At 40.4% G+C, this 23737-nt stretch overlaps 1 protein-coding gene across 3 annotated transcripts; it reads right to left on the bottom strand.

The window, feature by feature from the left end:
* Positions 1-3136: 3136 nt before the first annotated feature.
* Positions 3137-19525, bottom strand: dus1l (dihydrouridine synthase 1-like (S. cerevisiae)). 3 transcript variants are annotated; one of them, XM_030058665.1, is made up of 14 exons: positions 19408-19525; positions 17369-17641; positions 16263-16371; positions 15510-15560; positions 12938-13050; positions 11161-11243; positions 10609-10712; positions 9918-10065; positions 8902-8998; positions 8230-8318; positions 7546-7718; positions 6905-6942; positions 6694-6769; positions 3137-5823 (listed from the first exon to the last, which is right to left on the bottom strand). In XM_030058665.1, the coding sequence occupies exons 2-14, from the start codon at positions 17603-17605 to the stop codon at positions 5651-5653; spliced, it is 1491 nt and encodes a 496-aa protein (XP_029914525.1). In that variant the 5' UTR covers positions 17606-17641; positions 19408-19525; the 3' UTR covers positions 3137-5650. The 3 variants fall into 3 exon arrangements, with proteins under 3 accessions (XP_029914525.1, XP_029914524.1, XP_029914526.1); XM_030058664.1 differs by having other exon boundaries at positions 19399-19488; XM_030058666.1 differs by having other exon boundaries at positions 17369-17620; positions 19399-19433.
* Positions 19526-23737: the final 4212 nt, after the last annotated feature.

A 23737-nucleotide genomic window follows, 5' to 3' on the forward strand; every position in this document is an offset into this window, starting at 1 on the left:
TCTGGCCATTGATACATAGCTGCAAGCTGCTCAAGCATGGACAATTACTGCTCAATATAGTCAACTTCCTCCAGCCATGGAACAACAGACCCAACAAAACCTCACAGGACACTCACAGTGGGCAGGCAGCTGAGGAACTGGGGCTTTCTGTTCAGGAGCCCTTACTGGTGGCTGGGCCTAGGGCTTTGCTGGGGTAAATCTCCATTTGGCATCATCTCTGCTCCTGCTTCACCGTCTCCTTTTCCCACCTGGTTGAAAGCTCCTTTTGGAACTGCAGGATGCAGCATGAAGGTGACGGCGTCCACACCTCCAGGCAATGGACCTTCCAAAAGATCTACAGGTTGAAGCAGGTCTCAGCCCCCCCTGTCAAGTCAAATCCTCCGGCAGTACCTTTCCCCATGTAACGTTTTGCCAGAAATAGTTAAGATCTGCTCATTTATTTAGAGTAATTCAAGCTCTTAGGAAACCTTGACGCATCACTTTTGTGTGTCTGTATTTTTTGCACTTTGGAGAATAATTTTCAAGGTATGCCATACAATTCAGGCAGCATTTTTAACAACAAATTAGTTTTAACTGCAAAAGTATAACTTAAAATACTTAAGTTGTAAAGTACTGCAAAAATTCAATATTGTAATACAGTGAGACTTATAGTTCTGCTGAAATGTCAGGGATCCAGGAGACATTAGACCATGTGGTTGGTTTCATTTACACAACATCAGTTAACAGGTCAGTAGCATTGGTTTGTATCACCATTACAGCCACTTTTTAGGGATTTTGAATCTAAGATTTGTGTTTTATATTGCTGTACACTTGAATTTTGTCTATTGCAAGATGGGCTGCAGATAAATGAAGTGTTACTGAATGAGAAATGAATTGAAAAATGTAGTGATTAAATTGCATTTTGTCAAAGCAACAAAAAACCTTAACAGTTTTGTTGGTATGGAGTGCTGTTCAAGAATGAACTGAAGTATTGATAAATGTTTGTAACTAGCTGTAAAAAAAAAAATAAAAAATAGTTTTTGTGATTTTAAGATACACTGCATGAGTCAAACATCCTGCAGAAGTTTAATCAGATTGCTTTTTTTTTTTTAATCTGCATTAGAATATAAAAAGCCTGCTGATAGAACTGACTTTGTGAATGTGCATGAGCAAGTGATAAAACTTTATCAGTGTTCAAAAATCAATTATAAGCAGATCCTTACCAAAAATGAAGCCTGGTTCACTAAGTTTAATCAGATTTTCTACTTTTACTGCCAATTAATCATAGTTACCATAAAACACCTTTAAAGACACAACATTATGATAATTATCATAGAGTATCTTGTTCAAACCGTGATAGCACCACAGTTAAGTGTATCATAATCACAGTTAGCATTAAGTACCATGGTAAAATTTGGATTTGTAGCTACTGAAGCAACAAATTCTGTACACATTTGTAATTGTGATTAAGCATTTACAAATCCAAACGTGTATTTGCAGAAAACAATGTAAGAATGAATTTGCAAATCTCGGCACACATTTGCAAGAAAATAAACTCTTTTAGTATTTTAGTTCCATAGAAATCAGGATTGTGCCAGAAATTGAACTCTGAGAATCTCTGCAAGCAATGTCAGATGAACACTGTCAAGGGCTGCACTAAGATGCTAAAGTAAAACCCACAGCCACTGCTAAAACAAGGTCACTGATAACATTAAAGAGTGTAGACTCCATGTACCATGCAACGCTCTTAACCCCAGTTGGAAAGTAGGCCACTGCAGCTGTCTAGAGTACATTCTTGGTCATTAACCCCTTAGACTTAGACCATATAGCATGAAGTTCAGAGAATAGATAAAAGTGTGGCCGTAGCAGTCTGGGCAATATTGGCTGCAGTTCTCACTAGCACTAATATGTATCATCTGTTTCACCTGAAAATAAACAAATGAATAATAAACCTAAGACTTTTATAAACTTTAGCTGGAATTATGTAACTGAAGCAACTGAACATGGTATGGTCAGTGCAGGTTCATTTCCCCAGTCACATGACCTGCCCCACTCCCACATTACACCAAACATTTATACTAAAAACTATATCCATAATCATCTCTCCTCTTAAAAAAAAAGGTATATATATATATATATATATATATATGGGGTATATATATATATATATATATATATATATATATATATATTTTTTTTTTTTTTTTTTTACAGAAGAGGCTTCATCTGGGGTATATTTTCAGCAGCACAGGCCTTTCTAAATGATCACAGAATTATCAAAGGAATATTATAGGAATGCTACAGGCAGCAGTATGTCTCTGTTGATCCTCTTGCTCTTCCATGACAACTCAGTGCTACTTGTCACTTTGATGAAGGTGATACTTCTCTATAGAATATATAGGCCATGATATAGTATAGACTTGTGTATTTAAATCATATAGTTTAGATAATATTCTAGATCCAAGATGAAACAGGGCCAGACACAGGCCCGGAACTGAGAGAATATGGCACAAATATAAATCTGTCTGCTGTTTCAGGACCATGGACAGCGTCATGGATTTATCAACACACAGCACAGTGAGGCTGCTGATATTCCAGAGCTGTGGTCAGGCCAGAGACTCTAACTTGTACAAACCTCAGTCAGATAAAGCATCAACGAGTCAGGCAGACTAGACTAACATATTCAACTAAACAACCCCTCTTACTCTGCACTATCTCTGCTACTACGAGATGCACACTGGTCATTTTGTTACCAAGGAGGATGGCGTTATACCTCATCCCCACTAGAAACACCTTCTGAGATTACTTAAGCAATAAATCACCTGGAAAAATGTTGACTCTTTGTGCCATTTATGCCAAGTCATTTATGCCAAGTCGATTTGTTGGTCAAAGGGATCATGACAAAAAAGGCTCTGTATTGCCAATGAAAAACATTTGGATGAACGATTAATTGAAGTCGGGCTTATTCTAGTGTAATGGGCTGCACCAGCGTGTTCACTATTCTTTGGGAGACTTGTCAGTTGTCAAGCATGTGGAGTCAATACAGTCTCTCATACTGTATGGAGTCTGTCAGCACGGTGTACTGAAAATACTGGCTACCATTTCACAGAATCTGACATCTCCTGTACGTTATATGGAATAAACAACACAGATCTCATAATGTTCATTAAAACAAAATTTGGATGTGGCGACATATAGTCCCATTTACTTCATTAAGAGACATGGAGCATGATACATGTTAGAAGCTTTTGGTAATTGTTATAGTGTACAAGCTTATGGTTCGCACATTATAACACATTAGAATCCATTATTCCTGTATCCCACAAAGGTGCTGTTAATCTACCATTGTCAAATTAATTATGACATCTTACGATTGGTGGCACACGATGTAAGAGCAGAGGTCAGTGGAGATCTTCTCAGCATGGGTGTCATTTGTTCATGATCACTCTTATAATGTCTCAAAATGAATGTGATAATGGTGGATCCATGTTAAAATGATACATGTAACACATTCAGAAGGTTTAGTTCAGCCATTTTCAATCAATGGTTGAAAGGGAAAGGGTGGTGAGCCTCCACAATGCTTAGTCTGCAACCACTATCACATGAAATAATCCAGGGTATCAGCAGGTGTCAAAAAGCCAAATTTGTAGACCTTCTTAATGCAGCTCTGACATGAATTTAAAGGGCTAGTTCAACCTTTAAAAAAATCCCTCACTGTTCTGTAGGACAGTAGTGGTGCTACTGTCCTATACAACAGCTAGGGGGGAGAGAAATAATATCACATTTTTAAAAAGGGTGAAATATCCCTTTACATATGGTGACACTGGATGTTGAAACTCTGGCCACTGAGCAGAAGGAGCACCACTTTGATCTTGCTTTTTCCCTTTCATGAACACAAGTCCATATCTGGATAGGCAGTGGTTATTTCTCATCAAAAGGCACATTTAAAGTCAATGCACTATGAACAAACCGCAGCGCAACTGGAAATAAATAAAACTCAAGCAAATAAAATTAAAATGCAACCACATTCATGACCTTACTTGAAGGTTATAAAAAAAAAAATACAAGTCAGAAAAATAAAAATAAAATAAAGATAGATGCACGTCTTACATCCATGTAACAATTACTCAAATTTAAAACTTTGGTGGTTCAAGCAAATTATTTTGGCCAAAAGAATTTCAAAACACAAATCCTCGTAAAAAGTCTTGAAGTCTTAAAAAAATAGGAAGGCAGAGTTAGCTGGGAAACACTCTGACTTGGGAGATGGTATTAAAGCGAAGAGTTGTCAACTTTATCCTCGGACGGGAGTATAGTGAAATGTCCAAAGTTTGTCACAAAGAAGGAGACGGCTATCCATGATCTTGGAAAGCCAAATAACAAACCCCCCCCTCTCCGTATTGGTCTGTTGAAGTCCTGCCCACATCAGTCCCATACAGTCAGGGTCTGGTCCTGGATGACCACTTGTCCATGAGGTTACGTAGCAGCTGCAGTATGTGATGATGTCCACTGACTGGACATGGCTACATTTACATGCACAGACTAACCTGGCTGTTGTCCAAACTCTGGTTAAGGTGTGCTCACAGAGATGCCAACTTGGACACCTAAGACTGAACTGTTCCCAAAGTCCAGTCAAATGACTCATGTCTTACTCTATGTGGCAAGCATGGTGGCAAAAACAAAAGCTTTATAATTGGTAGAACTTCGCAAATCTGGGACTAGTGATCCAAAAGTTTTTTTTTTTTTTAAAATGGGAGCATCTGCCAGTAAAAGGAAAAAGACAAGCATGTGCGCTGAATGTATAAATTCTATCTTTGTTTTTGAATGCTGCATATTAAGATTTGTCAAAGCTTTCACTCAAAACAGTTGAAGGTTTAAGCATCACCACCACAGCGTGTGTTTCTTTTGAATTAAAAGTGGACATTTTGATGCGTTGTAACTGATGTAACTTTCATTTGGTGTGGTTGAAAGGAATGAAGCAGTGCTCTTAATTTTCTGTTTCACTGGCTCACAGTAAGAGAAATATGGTTGCATAGTTTTGTTTCACACGCTGTGCGGAAGCATTTGTGTAGTTAGGAGAACAAACATGGACCATTGTAATCTTATGGGTGCAATGGCAACTGCTGTCATTTGCATTGAGGCAGGAGGTTTGAAGTGTTTCAAAACAACATTGTGAAAGTCTCAAAACTAGTTTGGAACATTTCAAGTTTCAAAGTTGACTTTTCTAATTGTTCAAGTAAACTTGTGTACACAAACCTCTGTGATGGAGTTTCCCTGTTGTTGTGAATAAACTAGTTAGCAGCATACTCTCCCCTCCTCCTTAACTGAGCAAGAGCGGCTTATTGCCAGTACTTTAAACCATCATGTTTGTTTAGCCAGACTTTACTTTTGCCCACCAAACTTTGCTAAGGAAAACATTTTGACTAAACTGCTCTTTGTCAAGGTGTGATGACCCAGCAAAGACCCAATTGGCTGGAATCGTGGCTGGGCAAAAAAGTTGTGCAAAACTTGAATTTTTGACATCATTGAGAATGAAATTATTGAGAATAAGTTGGTAAGCTCACAGAGTATGAGCTTACCAATTTATTCTAACTCACATACATTTACACACACTTAGCCAAAACCAGGTTCAACAACAGTGCTCTTGCACAGGTAAATGTAGCCAGTGTCCTGTTCATAGCAGCCGCTGTCCCTGAGGCTGCTCCTGCAGCTCTGTGGCTGTGACTGCGAGAGGCTGAGAGCCGCTGCTGGGTCGCCCATTCTCCTCCACCAAGCCCTCCTTCCTCTCCTCCTCCTCCTCCTCTGCCTTCCGCTTCTCTGCCTTGGTCTTGAACCTCAGCCCGTGGCCTGTGGACCACATACAGAAGTCATGGCAGCTTTCTATTTGCATCACAAATGTCCCAGCAACCACGTGGCAATGTCTGAATATAGAACAACCAGGCTAGAAGAACAGATCCTGACTGTTGTGGGGTAGTCCTGTTCAGGACATGTGAGCAGTAAATTTGATTTGTTTCAGAAATGGAGGTTACTGTGGCAGTGAACTGTCTTGTCCTAAGTCTCTACTGCAAAACACTCTGAGTTGTGGCTTAAAGGGATAGTTCAACCATTTTGAAAAAAAAAATGAATTCAATGAATTGCCCCCCCCCCCAGCTGTTATGTAGGACAGTAGTCATGCTATCTTCTTCTCATCAATTTAAAAATGGGTGAACTATCTCTTTAAGAACATTGACATCATTAACTTAAACAAACTGTTATTTAACTAACAAGCCAGTGGGCTAATTTAACTGGTGTTAACATGAATATGCAACTACAAGTCATTATTGACACTAGCCTCTGGCACAATTTCTATTCAGTTCTGTTGAGATAGTAAAACAGGATCACAACTACTGCTGCCCAAGAGCTGAGGACCTGTACTATGGTCACCAGAGGGTACCACACATTCAATTTGATGTCAACAAACTGCCACTATTATCTACAGACAAGTGACAAATTACAGTAAAAGAACAACATCAGGTGTGTTAGTGAGGTGTTGGACCACCACAAGCTGCTGGAAAAGCAGGAAAGGAGCTCAATCCGTCCAGCAGTTCCAGAGACTTGGAGAATCCATGCCAAGCAGCACTGACACTGTTCTGGCGGCTCATGGCGGTCCAACACCTTACTGAGGTACTTTGTCACCCATCTGGGTGTGTATGCACATGCTGATGTGTGTGTACTGACTTGGACAGTCGGCCACCTCCTTGAATGCCTTCTTCTTACAGCAGCCTCGACACAGATTGAAGACGCATTTATTTCCCTGCAGAGAAAAAAAAAAGCCTTAACAGGGCTAGCCACATTTCTATCCAGTGTTATATATCAGTGTTACATAACCATAGCAATCAGACAAAGACACTGCTGGTGGCTTAAATTCACTGGGCGACATTCCACTAACCTTTGGGTTTCCACACTGCTCACACTTGATGTACTTTGCTGCAAAGAGGAACAGAGACACTTTCAGAGGAGATTCCAGCAGCATTTTATGAGTATGAATCAATCATGATTTATTGACTAGCATGGAAACAGCTCCTGGTGATTTAAAATATCAGTGTTGTTTTAAGGCATTAAACAGTGCGGGAAAAAAAGCACAAAACTGTTGTATTTCAAAAATGAAAGAATTCAAATCAGTCTGATTTGTAATGAAATCAGTTGAGTATGGCTTGCCTGATAATGTTCAGAAAAGCAGATACCATGTAAAAACACTAGAAATAAAATAAAATGCAACACCATCTGATGGGTTGGAATATGCTACTATTACACAGACAGATGTTTAATGATGCTTCATTTGCAAAAGGGACATCTCAGAGAGCTGACGGACTTCATTAATGTGAATGTATTCATTCATGTTGGTGTGTGTTTTAATTCATATTTAGTGGTTTTATTTGATCATTGTAATTATCTGTATCTTTCTCTTGTTTGCATTTATTGTCTTCATCTTCTGTGTACTCACTCAAGATTTAAAAAAAAAAAAAAAAAAAAATTAAAGAGAAAGTTTCCCCGTCCCAATGCCAAGATGATGTGATGAATTCAACTCACGTTTCTGTTCGGGACAGAAGTTCTTGTTGGGATTCCGCGATTTCTTCTTTTGCTTGTTTTTGGAGAGAGTTTCCCCTGTCCCATCAGAGTCCTCTAATGCCCTCTTCTGACACACTGTCTTCTTCTTCACCTCTGACCCCTGGCTGTTACCGTTGGCAACAGGTTCTTTTGGCCTATAAGGCACAGTCAGTCATCAATGAGGATGATTAAGATATATTGAATAAGAATAAGATAGATATTTTAATACAATATATTAAACAGATTTTGACTTTCCACTGGTGGTTAAGATTCATATCTGGTACACCTCCACACTTAATTCATGGGCTGATGCTATTCTCATTAGATTATATCACTGCTTCGTAATATTTAGGAGCATAACATCTCGTTTTGCAATATGCTGATGATACTCAGCTGCATTTTTAAGTAATAGTTCTATCTAGTTCCCATCTAAGACGAGATAGTGTCTCTTAAGTCTATATAGTGAACTTTCAGCAGTTTGACACATGATGGCACCTTCTTACAACCTTGGACTTACAAAGAGGAAATCTATGACTTGTGAAGCAAGTACTGAAAGCAGACCAATGCACATCTTTCTTCACAACTGTCTCTGAAAAGATTATGTCAAGAACATGATGATAGAGGAATTACATAAAAGATGAAGAAGAACAAAAACTCAAGACTCACACTGGTCTGACATACGGCTGGCAGATCCAGTGAGGGAAGGGCAGAGTGCCCTCCTTCTGCTCCACATCCTTTCCTTTGGCTATCTCCTCCTGCAGAAACACAAAACATTAGGATACTGGTTTTCCCCAGAAGCTCCCATCTTTTGCACTAGATTCAACTGTATCGACTTTCAGCTGCTGTGACAACACCATGCGATGACTGTGATGTATTGCAATATAGAAAGCAAAATCTTTTCACAATCTTCAGGCAAAGGTTCAGGTGGCAGTTTATTGTGTAACTAGTGTGTTGTACATAGAAATGTAATGATACACTCAGCCAACAGTTTGGTTCAATACATGATAATGGTTCTTCTTTTGATATTATTGCAACATTTTGAGCAAAAGCTGTCTCGTCAGTTTGAGTCAAAATTTTTAAGTCACTGTTAAAGAACTTTGAGAACGATGACTTAGGCTTTCTTTGCTTCTGTTAGGTCCATTTTATTGATGTATATTGTGCCCTGGTGTATTTTGAGAGCTTGTGTAATTTGAACATTTCTGTGTTTGTGACTTGTTTTTTTTTTGTCTGAAACTAAGCTTAACCTCAATGGGACTATCCTGGAAAATAAATGTTGAGTAAAAAAAAAAAAAAAAAGAAAAAGCATAAGTGGCTGGATCCGTCTGGGTTGGCTCATACCTGGCAGCGTAGTCTCAGCTGTTTGCTGACATCAGCCAGGCTTTCCAGGTTCTTCACCTTGGCAAGCTCCTCCCTCAGGTCCTGATGGATCTGTAGCCTACACACACACATGTGCAGCATGTGAGTACGTGTGCACACACACGCACACGCACACTATTTTCTGACAGAGAGACTATATCACTCCACTCAAATTCAAGTCATCAAAACACAACAGTGCTGCTCTATTTAAGAAAACTAACGTGGATGATGTTGATGGAATACTGATGTGAAGAGAGTTTGAAGTCTCTCAAAGTTCATTTTCACATCACAGTGGAATGAACTGAAACCAATGGTTGGAGAAAAGGTAGAATAAGAGTTCTAAAATGTGACTGCTTGTTTTGGGAAAAGCTTAGCAGGAAAGTAAAGTATACACATTTTGTTGCTACTACACTAAACATGCAGAATCACTGGTATGGTCTTCTAAATACTACTTGGAATACTTGATGAACCACATTAAAAACCAAAGAAAAGAAACAAAATCTAGCAAAACCAGACAATTTGAATATAACAAATTAATGTTAATATGATAAATGAATCGTGTAAGATACAGGGGAAAGTATTGGGGTGGAGGTGGGTCACTATTCATGTTATGGGTGGGCATAATATAATAACACATGTACATAAGTAATACCTATGGTATATTTGAATATGAAAAAAATAAATATTTAGTGATCCAATTTATTTAAACAACTTACTACATGGTGAAAAAATAAAACTTCTAATAAATATATCTAAGTCATATTATATTTATATATTTCGGTTAAACCTTTTTAAGATCATAAATTCAGATTATGAGACCTCCTCAGACTTTTTCACAGGACTGTGCTGGACCGCCCACTGTATCATATAGTGTGTGTTTCTGCATTTGTGTTGGCTTTCTAAATGTTTATAGGTGCTATATACACACACACACACACACACACACACACACACACACACACACACACACACACACACACACACACACACTAACATACGTGTGATGCCAGAGCTTGAAGAGGTGGGCTCGTACGTAGGACAGGGTGCAGGGGGGGTGCTCCTTAACTACCTCCAGATATTCCTCAGCCATTTCCCAAACTGGGGGACTGCGGCCCTCAAAGAGCGCTGGGTTATGAAGGTTACCCTCTGAAGACAAGATACACAAAGAAAACCATTATAGACACTACATGAAAATTACTTGGCAAATTCAAGTGGCAGAGAGGCCATTTTAGTAAGGTCATACCCCACAGAGGTAATCATTTCCAAAATTTAAAACTTCAATACCCTGAAATCTTGCAACGTTAAGTCAGTGATCTGCAGTCACAAAAATCATGTCTGCCAACCAGGCCAGTCTGTCATGATTCATAGCAAAAGACACCACAGGCATGAGAGACACAAAACATATGGTGATGATTTGGATGAGCCCAGCTTTCTATGGACGGAGAACTGCTCACTGCTGTTTAGTGAGGGTATTTCACTCTTGAAGCACAACTCAATTTTGGTAGAGTGTTGGGTTGTTTAAATCTCCATATAACTTCCATGGAGATAAATAAATGAAGGCAAACAGAGCAGATCATGGTGCACTGTGGAGGTGAATGGATAGACACAAATACAACATTGTGGGCTACAAGCCCAGTGGAGCACGGACCAACAACAACTGAAGATATTTCACCAACATGTGTTCCTTACCAGCGCTCATAACTCCCTGCACTCCTGTCTCCTGAATGCAGCGCTCCACGTCGCTCAGATGATGAATGTTGCCATTGGCAAAAACTGGGATATTCACTGCTTTCCTATGGCAGACACACATCCATTAAATACTGAAAATACTTCTCAACTTATAATGAAGCAAACGTATCATTTTGCATGTGACACCATTCTCACAGGTCAGCCGTGAGGTCATCTGGAAAAGGATTTGACCAATATTGTTTTCAAAAGCTTATACTGACCCTTTTGCTTGACCTGAAGTTCTGAATAGCTGATATTTTATGCACAATAGCTTTAAATATTTTTTTAAAATCCAGTGTGTCAGTGCTTCCCCAAGAGTTTAGTTCTTGTCAGAGATCTAAAGCCTCTCCAGCTGCCTTTGGACCATCACTGGACGCAAGTCTCCAATATTTAATACAAGGCCAAAATATATAAGAATTGGTCTGGGCCGTTTGAAAGAGTGAAAAATATCTGTAACTATATGTTACTATGCAAACACAAATGGAATACTGTAACAAGGTCAGGTCAGCTCACCGCACAGCCTTGATGTGCTCCCAGCTGGCGATGCCCGTCATGGCTCCTTTCTGGTCTTTGGTTCGGCCATGGACCGTGAGCAGCTGTGAGCAGAGAGAGGAAGCAGATACCTACATCAGTTATAAGGTATCATGAGCAACCTCTTAGGACTGAGACTTTTAATAGTTAAATGTAAAGGGCCTCCACAATTCATGGTTTGCATCCACTGTAAACATACACAAGCCGGGGTATCAGTGTGTGTCAAAGAGCCAAATCTGTAACTTTGTAAAACCTTAAGTTTAAAGGGATGAATCACCCATTTTGAAAAATATGATATTATTCACTCCCCCCAGCTGTTCTGTAGGACAGTAGTGGCTCTATCTTGCTCTCATTGTTACTGAGTGCTGGATACTGGCTGGATGCTCCACATGCTAACTGTTAGCCTCCTGCCACTGAGCTGGACTTGAATGGCAGGATATGATTTTGTATAGTTTTCTATTGCCCCTTTTCCACCAAAAAGAACCTGGTGCTAGTTCGGAGCTGGTGCTAGAGTCAGTGCTTAACTGGTGCCAACAAAGAACCAGTTTGCTTTTCCACCAGCCAAGAGCCAAGCAGAGCCAAGTCAGAGCCACGTCATTACGTCATCGTAAAACGTGATCATGTGGGTGTGGGTGTACGAGACGCTCGCTCAGAATCACAATAACCAACATGGACGACAAATGGATGACCCATCGTAACGATGCAAATACTGCTCGTGTGTTTACAAGCCTACATTGCGATCCAGAGACGAAAAACGCAATTCTTGCTGGCTACCCATCGTATTCGTGGTTGGAACAAACGGTGAGTATGTTTAGCTTTACGTTTATAGCGTTCGCTGCTCCCGTTTGAGTCTGTAAGTCCGCCCACCAATGACGTGGTGGGTCGCGTCATCAGTTCTTTCTCTGGCTCCTGTTTAGCCCCTGCTCGCCGCTGGTGCTTGCTTGGAACCGATGTGGAACCAGTTTGGCCGGTGCTTGGGCGGTGGAAAACCAAAAAACTGGTGCTAAGTCAGGCACTGGCTCCGAACCAGCCCTGGAACCGGTTTGGTGGAAAAGGGGTATATGTCTTTCATTTTTAAGTCTGCAGGCACTTTGTCTGAGACAGTTTTCCCCTTGGGGACAATAAAGTTTACCTCATCTTATCTTCCACCCATTTCTACATTCTTCCCACAGAGTCAACTCATTCAGCATCCCTGTTTTGAAGCACATCCTCGTGAACTTCAGTGGTACCACTAGTACTACTAAAAGCCAATGCACAGCCAGCATTGCACATTACTGAATCTTGCCTACAACAATCTACGGTCTCATCCCTTGAGATGACTGTATTGCCAAAAAAGAAGGTGGCTAACTATTTATAGAAAAGGGGACAGAAGGTGATGGGTGGTGCAGCTGAAGTGGTCCCTCTACTGCCAAAAAAACCCCCACTAAATCTCAGAGAGTAACAATCAGAAACAATGCAGGAAGAAATAAGTCAATTTCTGACTGATCTTTCTGATTTTTTTTTACTGACAACAAGATGTGCTCTGAATATTTTTTCGTGCAGAGCTAAACAAACATCCTTTGTCTGAGATACCCTGAGGGAACTCAGTATTATTACAGACCTGTTTCATATGATAATTTCAAAGAGTCTATAATTTGCTTATGATTTGCCTTGCAATCTATAATTTAATTTGCCTTTCAATGTCATGTCTGGCTGCATCAGAAAGGCTTAGATTCACAGACATAAAGCTTTCATGCTAAAGCAGTTCCTGTGTTCATACCTGACATCCAGCTTTCTCCAGCATCTGAGCATAGCGGACTGTCTTGTCGACCTCCTTGAACACACGGATCTTACATGTGATGGGCACTGAGATCTTCTCATTGGCTAACTTGACTATGGAAAATGAACAGAACAACAGGCAGGTTCACAAGAGGCATCATGAACATCTTCCTCATCCCTCACTGTCTGCACATCAGTCCTTTGAGGGTTTAGAGTGACTTTTGTGATAATTGCAAGCAAAAACATGTCAGTTTTGAATGTTTGCAATAAAACTGTTGTATTTAGTAAAAATCATATTACTCATTATCACTTCCTATGATAATGAGCATATCTCTTTCAAAACATCAAATATTTGCTATTTAAGAAAAAAAATAGAAGAAACTTACTACAAAAAACATTTAAAGAAAAAAACAACAAGACAATTGCAAAAAGAAATACTGCCAAAAAGCTGTTGGCTGGGGTAGTAAGTATGCTCTGTTGCATATGTGTCTACATTCAATAGTTCTGTAGCACTGTTTGATGTGCACAGTTACATCACTGCAGCAGGCTTCAAATTTTGACCTCTAGTTGCAGGCACAATCTAGATTCTCTACCTGGGTTTCATGCCTCTTAAATAGGATGCAAACCAAAGGCATATGGATGAATGAAAAACAGGATCATAAATTCAATGAAATACAATGCCTATAGTGACAACTACAACTTATATAATTAGGTGCTTTTGGACCAGAGAAACTTTTCATAGTTCTAGGAACAGCTGGAGGAACTAGCCCCTCTTTATTGTGTCCACACTGCAGGAAATGACACTGATCGTAGTTCTTTGAACGCTGTTTTGATGGACCTCTTTAGCTCTTACTTCAGGGTAGGAACAGTGAAGCCCAGGCTTTATTGGGCCTATACGTCAGTGCTATTTTGACTTGTCAAAGTGAACAAATTACATTGCTACAGTATACTAACTGTCACCTTACATCGCTTAGCGTTCCATTTGGCGCTGCGAACGCAAACAGAAAAAAAAACCTTGTAGGTATGTTGTTCTTGGGCGAGCCTCCCAGTGGGTATTCCCCGCACAGAGTCCCCAGAACTGTTTGGTCAGAAAGTGCCTAATATTTTTGTGGGCAGTTGTAGAAATAGTACAGGTGTTCCAGGATGAATAAACCCCAGTTCACTGTGGTTTGCTTCTCAATGACTGGCTAAAATTACAATATATCTTTTTATCTGCCCCCTTGCTCAGGAAATACACTATATTGCCAAAAGTATTCGCTCGGCTGCCTTCACACACATATGAACATGAGTGACATCCCATTCTTAAACCATAGGATTTAATATGATGTGGGCCCATCCTTTGCAGCTAGAACAGCTTCAACTCTTCTAGGAAGGCTTTCCACAAGGTTTAGGAGTGTGTTTATGGGAATTTTTGACCATTCTTCCAGAAGTGCATTTGTGAGGTCACACACTGATGTTGGACAAGAAGGCCTGGCTCTCAGTCTCCGCTCTAATTCATCCCAAAGGTGTTCTCTCGGGTTGAGGTCAGGACTCTGTGCAGGCCAGTCAAGTTCATCCACACCAGACTCTGTCATCCATGTCTTTATGGACCTTCTTTGTGCACTGGTGCACAGTCATGTTGGAAGAGGAAGGGCCATCTCCAAACTGTTCCCACAAGGTTGGGAGCATGAAATTGTCCAAAATGTCTTTGTATGCTGAAGCATTAAGAGTTCCTTTCACTGGAACTAAGGGGCCGAGCCCAACGTCCGAAAAACAAGCCCACACCATAATCCCCCCTCCACCAAACTTTACACTTGGCACAATGCAGTCAGACAAGTACCGTTCTCTTGGCAACCACCAAACCCAGACTCGTCCATCAGATTGCCAGACGGAGAAGCGTGACTCGTCACTGCAGAGAACACGTGTCCACTGCTCTAGAGTCCAGTGGCGGTGTGCTTTACACCGCTGCATCCGATGCTTTGCATTGTGCTTGGTGATGTAAGGCTTGGATGCAGCTGCTCGGCCATGGAAACCCATTCCATGAAGCTCTCTACGCACTGCTCTTGAGCTAATCTGAAGATCACATGAAGTTTAAAGGTCTCAAGCTATTGACTCTGCAGAAAGTTGGCGTCCTCTGCGCACTATGCGTCTCAGCATCCGCTGACCCCGCTCTGTGATTTTATGTGGCCTACCACTCCGTGGCTGAGTTGCTGTCGTTCCCAATCGCTTCTACTTTGTTATAGTACCACCAACAGTTGATTGTGGAATATTTAGTAGCGAGGAAGTTTCACAACTGGACTTACTGCACAGGTGGCATCCTATTACATTACTATTACAGCACCATGCTGGAATTCACTGAGCTCCTGAGAGCGACCCATTCTTTCACAAATGTTTGTAGAAGTAGTCTGCATGCCTAGGTGCTTGATTTTATACACCTGTGGTCATGGAAGTGATAGGAACACCTGAATTCAATGATTTGGATAGATGAGCGAATACTTTTGGCAATATAGTGTATTTCAAGAACTTCCATCAGTTACTGCGATCAAAAAACATGAAAAGGCTCATGAGTCTTTCTTAAGTGAGGACAAACTTACCCATTTTCTCCAAGAGCTCCCATTCGTCCTGCAGGAAAACTCCATAGTGGCCTGAGAAACAAACAGCATCCAGACAGGTTAATCCCTCTCCACCTTACATAGCAGGACAGTGACAGCTGAGTTTCAATGGTGTGTAATGATGCTTGAATTTCAGAGCCTATAATTATAGAACTAAGAATGAAACCATGTTTCTTTTTAAGGCTAACACCAGAATCCAACATCTTCCCACCCAAACATACGGATATTCATAACTCATAGGAAGCGTGGAATGACCATGTTCTTGTATTGTTGTATTTCTTAACTGTTAAATTCTCTCCCAATAAGTCAAAGGCACACTGAACTTGCCTTCATGATAAATTAAAAGTCTTTATTTTACATGTCTTCACAGTTGTCATCAGTGTCGTGGTGATACTGATAAGAGTTGTAGCAAAACAGGTTAAGGATTCCACATGTGCCCATCTTTAGATAACTTTTTTTTTTTAATCAATTTCAGTGTTAACCTTGATAATTTGACAGTTGTAGTAATTGACATACTAGAAAAAGGGGTCAAACAAATGCCCGCAATTGGCCATATTTGGCAATACTAGTACTGCTTGTTAAAGCTACATCAACTTGGCCCATACTGATTATGGAATGTGCATCTTTGGTCCTGAGTTTACTCATCAGTCAATGCATGCACAAGTTGACTACAAAATAAGGGGTTCATAATTTCAGTTACATAATTGCCACCACACATCTGTGCGTTGTGAGTACCTCTCTTTGCGATCATCTGCGGGCAGCCCAGGTTAAGGTCGATGGCATCACAGTAGTCCTGGGCCAGCAGAGCAGCCTGGACAAACACCTCTGGGTCGTTGGCACAGAACTGACAGACAGGAAACACAAGCTTACACTCCGACTGACCCTGTTTACATCCGCCAATAAACTGCTAGCAGTGTCTGGATGAGGAAAACAATGGGATAGCATGTGGTGGCTACACCATGATACACTTCAGGCAAAAAAAAAAAAAAAAATTGGCAAAATATTCCTCAAGCATTGATGGACACACAGTATTCTCTAAAGTAATAACGTGATTGAAAAGCAGTATTCTTTAGCTTGCTGCAAGTTTTTACTTTCAGTATTGAAATGCAAAAATAAAAAATACACATACAACACTCATCAATAAGTAGTTCTACTTGTAAACTAACGTGGCATAGCATTTTTTGTGTGCGGAATTGCAATTATTTGTGAAAGCACTATCAGGATACTTCCTCCTGGTGCAAGGTTACTATAAGAAATTTCCTGGAGATGCTACCTGCCGGATCTACTTTCCAATTTAAACAGGAAAATAACAAGAAAAAGTCTGTTTAATTTCCTCAAAAATGGGTACCACAATTTGTTTCTTATGTTGGCATAATCTGCTTTGCTTGTATTCATTGGGAGCTGTTTTGCTATAGAAGTGAATGAAGACATACAAATCCAGTATTGTGGATTAGTAGCCCAGAGGAGCACAGAGCAACTAATGAGGAGATTTCACCACCATGTGGACTACATCTTGCCCAGGTTACAATAAATCCAAATGCTACAAAAGTGTTTGCTTTAACATTAGCTGAAGTTTTAACAATTATTTTTACTCATATTATTTGATATTGGTCACATAATAATAAGCTCTTCAGTGTCACTTTGGGCCAGCAAGCGAAGCGTTCACAGCATTTGTTAACCATGGCTTTGGCCTCAGTGAAAAAACATTGGGCAATTTGGAATTGTTATTGTTTGTTTACATGCCAAAATTAATTATGTTGGACAAAAAGTGATGGATTCAGCCCATCAGCCGATCACTGGCATGTTGGTCTGATGATCCAGCCCTGGCAGAGTGCCCTCACCTGTGTGATGAGGGGTCTGTCCTCCTCACAAACTTCATTGTAGAGGTTTTCTCTCCTGTAGTTGGCATCACGAATGAACACCTGAGCGTGCAGCATGGGAGTGTAGCAGAGCTGTGCGCCGTGCCGACGGCTCAGCAGGCGCCAGGCCAGCTCACTCTGGTCCACCATGGGTGCCACCACATAGCGTGCCCCCTTCAGGGTGGTCCTCCAGAACTCAAAGCCCTGGAGCTTGGCCATCACAGTGGACTTCACCTGACAGGGTGACAGAAGAATCTGTTGGAGGAAAAAAAAAATCCACATAGGTGTTTTTGTTGATTTGCAACACTGAATGAGATCAGATGAAATGCAGTGTGCTAGAGCTTGACCAATATGGGCTCATCACAGATGTACTGTATCAGCACATGTTGGACAACATGCCAAAAAGACAGTATATACTGTAGTAAAGGGTGGTTGTTATAACTGCACTTGAACTTCAGTATAACTAGCTAACTAACCAAGGGGGCGTTCAGGCTTCACAACTCCACATCTCAAATTTTTATAACCTTTTTAATGCTACCTCAAACTGTACTGGTGACCAGTGAAACTATGAATGGGCAGAAATAACAAAAAGGAACCTGTCACACCAGCAAGGCCACACTGAAGCAAATTAGCCAGGGTGGGAAACTTTTTGTGCATTTGACCCTTTGTTGTTTGATACAAGTGATTTTATTTAATCGTTTCTGACTTGAGGATGAAACACTTTGTGTGTCATAATGAGTGCACATACAGGCTCTGTCCATCGGCGCTGTATCGGAAAAGGGTCGATTTCTGATTGATGAGCGAGGTAAACCAGTAAGGGGAAGTCAGTGAACGCCATCTAGTGGCCGTGTACGGGATTACATTTACACTCCAAACCTCGCTAAATGAAGCAGAGAGGAATAAAGCAGAATCACGCACTGACTTAAATAACTGTTCTCACTGTCTTCATGGTTTATTTACATGCATTTTATTAAACACTGCGAGACCAGTCCTGTGCTACTTTGTGAATTAAATATTAAAGACAAAGTAAGGACACTTTATTGGGTAACTGCAGGTTTACTCGGAGCGTATCGATCTTTACTTCATTACTTTGAGCTCTTGAACAAATGAATCAAACTAAGAGCAGCCTGTCTGGCCTGGGGAGCAGGGTCTGTGTCCAGTCCAAGCCTGGCATGGCACACACACCTTCGAGTGGACGTGTTTCAGCTACTTCCATTTTGTTTAGCTTAACTTCTTACAGCGTCTATGGCATGAATGACAACTGCGTAGTCTGTTACACCATATTCAGGTTAACATCCAGCAGCGTCACGGTGTGCACTGTGGCTGGACGGTCCCAGCAGCGTCACGGTGTGCCCTGTGGCTGGACGGTCCCAGCAGCGTCACGGTGTGCCCTGTGGCTGGACGGTCCCAGCAGCGTGTGCAGACACATGCTGGGACGCTCCTGTGTGCTGGCTGAGCTGCTAACTCTCTCGAAGTGAGTCAACTCATGTCTCTGCTTGTTCAAAACACCGGCACAGCTGCAACATCACTTCTAACGTCGGTCGAGTCGACTTCCATTGAAGTGACTTTAAGTGAACTTGAGCGCTGACTTGCCTGGGACATTAGGCTCTTCTTTCTCTCCCGGCACACAGCAGCTAGTTATTTGGAGTTACCCATTTCCATACTGTTGTAGCTAACATGCCGTGGCCATCTTTATGTCCATTTGCCTGGTACGGCATGAATGACAACTACTGATTTTGTTTCATTTATGTCCTGTAAAAAGTACTATTTGAGTTTTCATTTTCTGTTTCAAAAGCTAACAGTCACTGAGTCTGTCTAAGTAGATGTTATAGTGTCAGCTAGCTAAGCTAGCTAGCTCCAGCCATTTAACGTGGAGCGCATGATCCACCGCCGCAGGACATAACTGTGTAGGATCTGACAAGAAACACACCCGAGTCATGTTTGCAGGACAAAGCATGTACATCTGAATCATGTCTATTTAATAAATATATTCAATACAGATTGTTGCTTACAATAGTCACCTGTCTCACTGGGAAATGTGCTTGGTATTCCTCCCGCAACAGTTTCCTGGTAGGTGTAACAGTCAGACAGTACCGATGGGAAACAAACGTGGGAACTGATAAATTAGGGTGAGGCAGACTGCAGCCTGTGCCATCTGGTAGACTGTAGCCGAGGTTGTGATTGGATAGGATAGCACAGGCTACTATATTGCAGAGGTCAAAATGAATGTGCATACAATGGGCTGTGTCATCATATCATTTACAATGTGATGTGCAAATCAGACTTAAACTTAAACGTGTAGCCTACATCAGACTGTGTGGAATATCGAGTCACTCAATAAACTGAACCTGTCAGTTCAGTCGGAACATGAACAGGAACATTGCACATGTGCACAATCAAGTCTTTGCATAATCATAATCATAAGACTGACATAACACTCTCCCTGCAGAGCTGATATTGTCTTGGCTAATGCGGGGGAGGTGACACAACTGACTGAATAGTCATTAATGTTGATGACAGCTATCATGTCAATTTCAAATATTTTTTATTTGAATGTAGGGGAGACTGGGGTAAGTTGAGCCAAAGGGTAAGTTGAGCCACCCCCTGTTGCTAGGAAACAATAAAAAATATTGATCATGTGACCAAATATTTAGGAGGAAGGCATCATTTCATGGAGTCTGTGAAGGTAAGAACCACATGGGTAAAGTGGTTAGACATTTATTTCCAAAAAAACATTTTTTACTCTTGAAAGTGAATTCAGTCTATCATCAGTTTCATGAGAATTGTGTTAAGACCAAAACAGATCATTTTAAATTTGTTTTATACATCAGTTGTGGTATCTATGAGCTACAACATGAGGTCATAAACCTAGCATAAAAGTGCACCATTTTATGTGTGGGGACTAAAAAAGTCAAAATGGTAGCTCTGGGGTAAGTTGAGCCATTTGGCCAGGGGTAAGTTGAGCCGGAGGCCCATACACTTAATAAGTGTATTTTGGCTGTAGCCTATGTCTATTAAATAATAAATAAAATAATAAATATTAATTACTTATTAAGTGTATGGGGTAAGTGTATTTTGGCTGTAGCCTATATGTCTAAAATATTAAATAAATATTAACCCTCCCCCATGCCCCCATGCCCCTGGTGGGCATGGGGGCATGGGGCCACGGCCAGTGGTGGCCATGGCCACCAAATGTGTTACGTTCATATGTTCATAACTGACCTTACTGTCAGCAAGGACACCAAGAAACTAGTGTTGTAGTGTTTTCTTTCCAAAAACACAGCTGTTAATGTTCTCTTCCCAAGCGCTCTTTAAGGCATGTTAAAACAGCTGTTTATTGTACCTGTTGAATTGTGTTTAATAAAAAAAAATACACATGAATGTGAAGAAGTGACTGTTATTTAGGGAGGGGGAAGGTGAGGGAGTGGTGGGACGGAGGTGGGGAGGAGGATGGGGGGGGGGGTAGGGATACGGCTCAACTTACCCCGCTCCTATGTTCAACTTACCCCATACACGGGGTAAGTTGTGCCACGAGACCACTTTTTTTGGACATGCTATATTATGGAAACAGTTATGTTTACACTCATTCTGTTTGTTTGAAGAGATGCACAACATCCTGAAATATATGCAGATATGTTTGTTAGCGACAAAACTATGAATGCCTTGATGTAGTGATCCTAAATATGAAAAATGGCTCATCTTACCCCAGTCTCCCCTACATGAATCAACATTCAAACAAATGTAAATGTACCAGAGTTAGCCAAAATGCTTATTGTTATCAGCACTCCCTTTGCCTGATGTTGTTAGGCGTCCTAGGGAATAAAAATAATACAATACAGTTGAATAACAGGAGCAGACACTGGAAGGTGATGCAGATACAGTATGGATATAGTCATGTTAAATGTGGATAAACACAGCATCCCCCAGCTGCACCTCTGTTTGCAGTAGATTTGAAGTTGATGAAGCCAGACACAGGAGGAGGATGTATTTGATGAAGTTTTCCCCGCAGATTATAATTATATAGAATACTGCAACAATGGAAACTGAATGGCATCTTGTGCAAAGTTTTAAGTGCTTGTTTGTAGAATGATTTCAGTGGTTTGAAGGCTGTGGAGTGTGTATTAGAGCATCTTATCAGACAATAGGTGATATGGGGGAGAACCGCTAAGTGGATCCAAACTGTATCTTAGCTGCCTCAGTTGATTGGAAGCTTGTGGTAAACCTGATATTTGCCATACAGAACCTTACTTTATTATAGACCCTTTTATGAGTGGTTTGAAGCCAAGGTTTGAATCTATGTATACTCCTAAATATTTGTATTCTGAAACAACTAAAATGGGCATATCTTGCACTACATCTCCACAGTGGCCTTTGGAAAACAGTGTGTCAAACAGTTTTTGTATGCTTTTTTCCATATTCAACTTACAGGGTGATACAGTGGCAGTGCTATGGCAGAAAATAGTTCTATCATTTTGAAAACCACCTGGCTGGAGAGAGTGTTGAAAGTGAAACCCAAACAAATAGCATGTTGTGCATCCTTCAAAACTTTTTTTTTTTCAGCTTTGTGTCGCCGCTCAGAATCATGTTTTCCGATCTTTATCCACTTCATTCATTTTGGAGTGGTACACTTCTGGTCAGGCTATTGTGACAGGGAAGAATTTAAAGGACCAAACTTGGTGGATGTATTGCATACTGAGCAAGAAATATGACCATATGAGTAAGAATCCACTTCAGGTACATAGGTATAGAGAGCATGCAAGAATCAAGGAGTGGAGGTGATACTAATAAACAACTCTTGAAGAGAGAAAGATACTGGATTCATAGACTAAACACCCTCACACTAGATGGGTTAAATGAGGACTTTGATCGAAAAAAAAATCTTGTATATTTTTGGTGTGCCTTTATTGTGAAACAACCCTTTTTCCTCTAACAAGGGATTTGTAAAGTTGAAACAGTTACCCAAATAGACTGACTATGGTGACTTGAAAGAAATAAGTATTGATAGGCCTATTATCATGTATTTGAGTGCATGCCACTTGTAATGTGGTCTTTATGAAATCTTTAGGTATTGATGATGTTTTTCTTGTTTGTTTTTTTCAAGCTTTAGATTTTGTAAAAGAATTAAATTAAATGATATCTGATAAGCTATATAATGAAAATTGCATCATGAAATTAGGGTGGAACTTAAATAGTAAATAGTAAATATTTATTCCCCCCACTGAGTGGTACATGGGTCATAAATTTGTATTCCACCTTTAAACTACTACTATTTCTTACGTATCTTGTACTATTTTCTGAAATGGAAGAGTAAAACAAAAGTCACACTTACACATACATATCCATTAGTGTACGTATGCACAAGCACACACAGACACACACAGACACACACAGATTTGAGGTAGAGAGTGTGGGTAGTGACATGACTAGAGATGACAGTGTATTCTATTTTTGTCCGCATCAGGCCAACAGCTGCTCCTATCCTGAGCAATAACAAACACACACAAACATGAGCTGGCCCGTGATGACGACATCAGGCCCTCTACAGAGGATTTGCTGTGTCATAATGCAGTAACACGATATAAAAGGCCTGATCTGCTTGTGGTGATAAAATCTGAAACAAAGAGACAACCTTTGCTCACTTTCACTGTCACCTCCCTCCTGCAGTTTTTTTCCAGCTGTTGCTAACACACTTAAATGACACCTAAAGGACAATTACACTGCAAAAACACAAAATCTTACCAAGATTATTTGTCTTATTTCAAGTCAAAAATGTCTTATTTCTAGTCAAAATAACTCATTACACTTAAAATAAGACATGATCACCTAAGAAGTAAATTGTTTTTAGACAATTTTCACTTGTTTCAAGTGAAAATTCACTTGAAACAAGTGAAAATTTGCTTGTTTCATTGGCAAAATTTGCCAGTGGAAAAAGTGAAAATTCACTTGAAATAAGTGAAAATTAGCTAGAAACAAGAAACAAATTTTGCCAATGAAACAAGCAAATTTTCACTTGTTTCAAGCAAATTTTCACTTGAAACAAGAGACAATTGTCTAAAAACAAGTTACTTCTGAGGTGATCATGTCTTATTTTAAGTGTAATGAGATATTTTGACTAGTAATAAGACAATTTTGACTTGAAATAAGACAAATAATCTAGGTAAGATTTTGAGTTTTTGCAGTGTACTGAAACTGACGGTCTGAAAGCAAACTCTAAACACATTTTCTGCTCTGCACCTCAGTGTGGCACTTTTTGCAGACCACTACACACGGTTCTCTACATAAGACACAGGAATCTGACATGAAGTCACAGGTTTGCCACCTCAAAACACTGCCATTCAAAATGCCACACCC

This window comes from Myripristis murdjan, chromosome 8, assembly GCF_902150065.1.
Source record: "Myripristis murdjan chromosome 8, fMyrMur1.1, whole genome shotgun sequence".
Taxonomy (NCBI): Eukaryota; Metazoa; Chordata; class Actinopteri; order Holocentriformes; family Holocentridae; genus Myripristis; species Myripristis murdjan.

What these genes read in the sequence shown, in the direction of transcription:
- dus1l (XM_030058665.1), bottom strand. Translation starts at nt 17,605, where the DNA reads ATGGCCAAGCTCCAGGGCTTTGAGTTCTGGAGGACCACCCTGAAGGGG. An exon ending in GAGCACATCAAGGCTGTGCG is followed by an intron (nt 10,713 to 11,160) that starts GTGAGCTGACCT and finishes TGTCTGCCATAG; the next exon opens with GAAAGCAGTGAATATCCCAG. An exon ending in CAGCCGTATGTCAGACCAGT is followed by an intron (nt 7,719 to 8,229) that starts GTGAGTCTTGAG and finishes TGTGCCTTATAG; the next exon opens with GCCAAAAGAACCTGTTGCCA.